Genomic DNA, 4,052 nt, shown 5'->3' with positions numbered 1-4,052 from the left:
ATATAAAATGTAATTATTTTTTGTCAGATATGTAATATAACAATGTTAGAAATATCGCGTGTCTTTAATAAAATATTTCTTCGATTCAGACAAGACTTTAGATTCGTAGAATGCGTAATTCACATAAAAACTGCAGAATACAATGCGATATATAATTTCAATGTGCAAAATACCTGCACCAATGCGTCCTCGCCTAACGCTGAACAACTCAAGGTTGGTGTTGTACCGAGGAAACCCGAATCCGTCACTTCCTCGACAGTCTCGCCAATACTGAGTACAAGTGTGGCATTCACGAAGGACACTATGATGTATGCATCATATTCCTCTGCAATCAAAATTATAAGACTCATTCTCAATACACAGGGAAATGCGCGAACGAAAACGTCAAATTGAATTGTATATTTGAATTTGTCTTTTTGAAGATATAATGTAATTAATATTTCGCCCTCTCCCTCGATCGTTCGAAACTGCGCACGTTCTCGTGTCACGGGGCACGGAAAGAGTTGATGAGCTTTCATTATTTCTTTTTGTTTTTTTTTTTTTTTTGTCGAGCGAATCGACTCTTATTCGTGCCAATTTCGCGCCGAGATCCTTACCTTTCGGTCATTCAGACTTCTGTGGGTCAACCAATAGCGCGCTGGCATCCTGAAAGAGAGAACTGGTGTTTGATAAGAGTGTATCAAGCCACCAGGTTCATTAATATCGTTTTACAAAACCGATGCCATTTTTTTTCTTTTCTTTAAATAAACTACGATTTTTTTTTTCCAAGTCATATTAAGTAGTAAATGTTCTTACCCCAAAGCTTTGCTCAAATTTACTACCATTGAGCTTTCTCATCCACACATTCTTTCGCAAAAGAAGAATAAGATAATAAAAGTCTGCGATACATTTAACTTCTGACTGCCTAGACGGATTCATATTGCTTCGCAAATGACATATGCGAGTTTTTGGAAGAAATAAACAGACGAGAAACATATGTGTTGAGAATAAACGATCGCAGCTAAAACTTGCCGATCGTCAAGTAAGCAATTCAAGTGGGAACATGCAAACGATTGATAGAAATATCTTTCGACTAACCATCGATTCTCCTTTTCACAGTCCATACGGCGTTTGGATTACCAGGCAACTCACTCACGGCCATCTCAGAAACCTCGAGACCGTGGCGTAGCACGCGCAGGGTAGATCGCGGCCCTCGACCGCAGGCAATGTACAATTGTGGCGTATCCTCGTTTGCCAGATCTGCCACCTGTGTATTAAAGATAACAAATTTTCATTTAAACAGGTTAGCATGTGCACATATAGCACTCTCTCCCAAACGTGATATGAAGGAGAAAATTCCCGATTGTAAATGTATACATGTCTCTCTAAGAATTCACTTCAATTTGCAATAACAAACCAAAGGCGACAAAGAGAATTATACTCTCGCACATCTGTTCCCACAGAAAAGAGACGCATGGATGACGTCCCTCTCCTACTTGAAAGTGCTAAGCCAAAATTTGCATCTAATAAGAATATAACTACGTCCCCTGGCAAGCCATTATGGGCGAAAGACTATCCATTTCATCAACTAGTACCAGATTACGAAGTGGCCGTGGTGCGAAGAAGAAGGTGTCGCCTTCCTCGAGCGGCATCGCTGAACTGAATTCGGGCTCATCGTCGTCGTCGCCCAAATGCGCTATTTGATACAGGTAACTGAAAAACAATAATGTAATCGCGTTGTTCGCAATCATTCTTTTTATGCGCGTATGATATGCGTCTGTGGTACTAACTGGTTGCCGAATTCCGAGGCGACAAACAGGAAACCCGTTTTGAGAACACACATACTCGCTGCGACGGGTACCGTATCGAAGTACTTGAGCTTGATTTCGGTAACCATGTCCTCATCTGTCTCGAGTGTGATTTTGAAAATGTCTCCCTGTTCCGTCTGCGCCAGAAAAAAAAACATGCTTTTCGTCTTGTGCGTGGCCGAGCACACGAATATCATTCCTCTCTCGGGATCGTCCAAGTCGTTGCGGCGTCGCGGGATCGGGCAACGAATATCGTGCTGATCACCGAGGTTTTTGTAGGTGAGATAATTCTCGGAGCAGATTAGCACACCGCTCGGACCGTCATTGCCGCCCGGCACGGATACAAGGAAGTTAGCGTGCTCCTCCAGCGGCTCGCTGTACTTTCGCACCACGTGATTTAGACCGAGATCAAGTTCGTACAGTGTCAGAGTTTGCTGGGTCTTCACTGCCGCATCGCCCGTGGGATCGCTGTCGGCTTCCTGTCAGAGATTAACGTTTTTATTAGAATACGTTGAATGTCTTTTACAAACATGCGCAACATTACACACTGTAAATGTAATCGCATAAATATCATCATAATAAATAGGTGTAATCAATGTTAATCAGTTGAAACACGGATAAAAACGTAATCACATGATATTCAGCTACAACAAGAATATTCATTGCTTCAAACTGTCAACAATGCAAGTTTACCTCGTAATCGATCTCTAGACACGCAAACATGGGATTATCGAAACCAACATCGACACCGACCGTGTGATATACCAATGTGTTGCTTTTATGAGCTTCCAATGGAGAGGAAATCGTCAAACGGGCCTCGGCGTCTCTGTTGAGGATGTATACGAGCTTCTGTTTTTCAATAGCACCTAAAATAGTAGCGACAGATATAATACCAAATTCACACATAACATAATTGTAATCGACAAATGAATTGCCATCATAAAAATGAAAAGTTGTAATCAACGTTAATCAGATGAAACACAGAAGTAATCACATGGTAACAGACAATAACAATAGTTATTATTTGAAAGTGTTAAAATATAACAAACGATACAAATATATGCAATACCTATCATAACTGCTCTCCCTTTTGGATCAATGGCTAGATACTGGCCAGGTACGATGCGTCTACAACCACTTTTGCCAAAGGTCTCCTGATGTACTTTGTCGAACATATTCTTGGCGGGAATATATTCTAAAATTACTATGCGCCCGGAATCCGAACCCACGACAATATAATCTTTCGTTGCACCGGTCAATCTAAATGCCATCAGAGATCTGATAATGCCGAAAACTTCAACAGTCAGCAGAGTGTGAACCTTTCCTGTGTTCGGATCCGGTCGCAGCAACTCCAACGATTTGCCGCGGGAGACAAGAATCTCCTGCATCTTGCTGCCGGAGAAATTGCCATGCACCGCGTGCGTGATGCCGGTGGCGCGTTGTAGAGTCAAATTGTACAAATACATCTTGACCGGCGCTTTTTCTTCTTCGTTGATCGATCGACGGAATTAACGGAGGCTTACGCTCTCGATAGAAGTCGCCGAGCGTCCATACTGCAACAACACATATGCACTTTCGTATATGTATAAGAATTCGACATGATGTCGTTCGCCTAATCGACTATGTTCGTCTCTGATCGAAACAAATTGTTAAATCGAAAAATAATGATAGAAATCGAAGTGGAAGAAGGTTAGGGATGTTCTTTTACCTCGATCGAGTATTCAGCGTCACAACGCTCGACGATGCCTCCAGATTTTCTCCTCGTGATCGGAGAGTCGAGTGAACCTGCCGCCACGACCGTTACAAGAGGACAGATCTTGCTAGCGTTCACAAAGTTTACGCTTTCCGCCGGAAACGAAGCGCGTTTCTTTTTGCCGCAAACGTCATATCCGGTGCGCGTAAAATTTTAACTCTTCTATTGGCGGGGTCATCGACGCCATATTTACAAGAACCTAAAGGCTCATCCATATCAAAATATAGAATCGTATCCGTATATTCCCTAAAATTCCCTAAAAGAAAATAACAGATTAATGTGTGTGCATGCATAAAGAATATCATACATAATAAAGAATATATTGTATATATCATATTTTTATATATCTAAATATACTAAAAAGAATTTTATGTCGAAGAAAATAAAAGAAAGAAAAATATATATTCATTTTATTTCCAATCAAGCGTTAAAAATTAGAAATGTCTATAATTAATTCAATTTTTTGTTCTTAACATCTATCACCTAAAATCACAGGTACGATATATATATAT

General features: G+C 40.8%; 1 protein-coding gene across 1 annotated transcript in view; it reads right to left on the bottom strand.

The window, feature by feature from the left end:
* Window positions 1-3,640, bottom strand: part of LOC115238847 (splicing factor 3B subunit 3) — a 7,792-nt gene extending 4,152 nt beyond the window's left edge. Inside the window, exons 1-7 of the mRNA XM_029812964.1 lie at window positions 3,496-3,640; window positions 2,857-3,340; window positions 2,481-2,653; window positions 1,770-2,266; window positions 1,527-1,692; window positions 1,078-1,246; window positions 174-325 (exon numbers count right to left, since the gene is read on the bottom strand). Of these exons, the coding sequence (XP_029668824.1) occupies window positions 174-325; window positions 1,078-1,246; window positions 1,527-1,692; window positions 1,770-2,266; window positions 2,481-2,653; window positions 2,857-3,253 (1,554 nt within the window). The 5' untranslated portion in view covers window positions 3,254-3,340; window positions 3,496-3,640. The remainder of the gene's footprint in view (window positions 1-173; window positions 326-1,077; window positions 1,247-1,526; window positions 1,693-1,769; window positions 2,267-2,480; window positions 2,654-2,856; window positions 3,341-3,495) is intronic.
* Window positions 3,641-4,052: the final 412 nt, after the last annotated feature.

This window comes from Formica exsecta, unplaced genomic scaffold (genome assembly GCF_003651465.1).
Source record: "Formica exsecta isolate Colony F162 unplaced genomic scaffold, ASM365146v1 scaffold36, whole genome shotgun sequence".
Taxonomy (NCBI): domain Eukaryota; kingdom Metazoa; phylum Arthropoda; class Insecta; order Hymenoptera; family Formicidae; genus Formica; species Formica exsecta.
The sequence above is the reverse complement of the archived record's forward strand: the minus strand, read 5'-3'. Positions and strand labels throughout refer to the sequence as shown.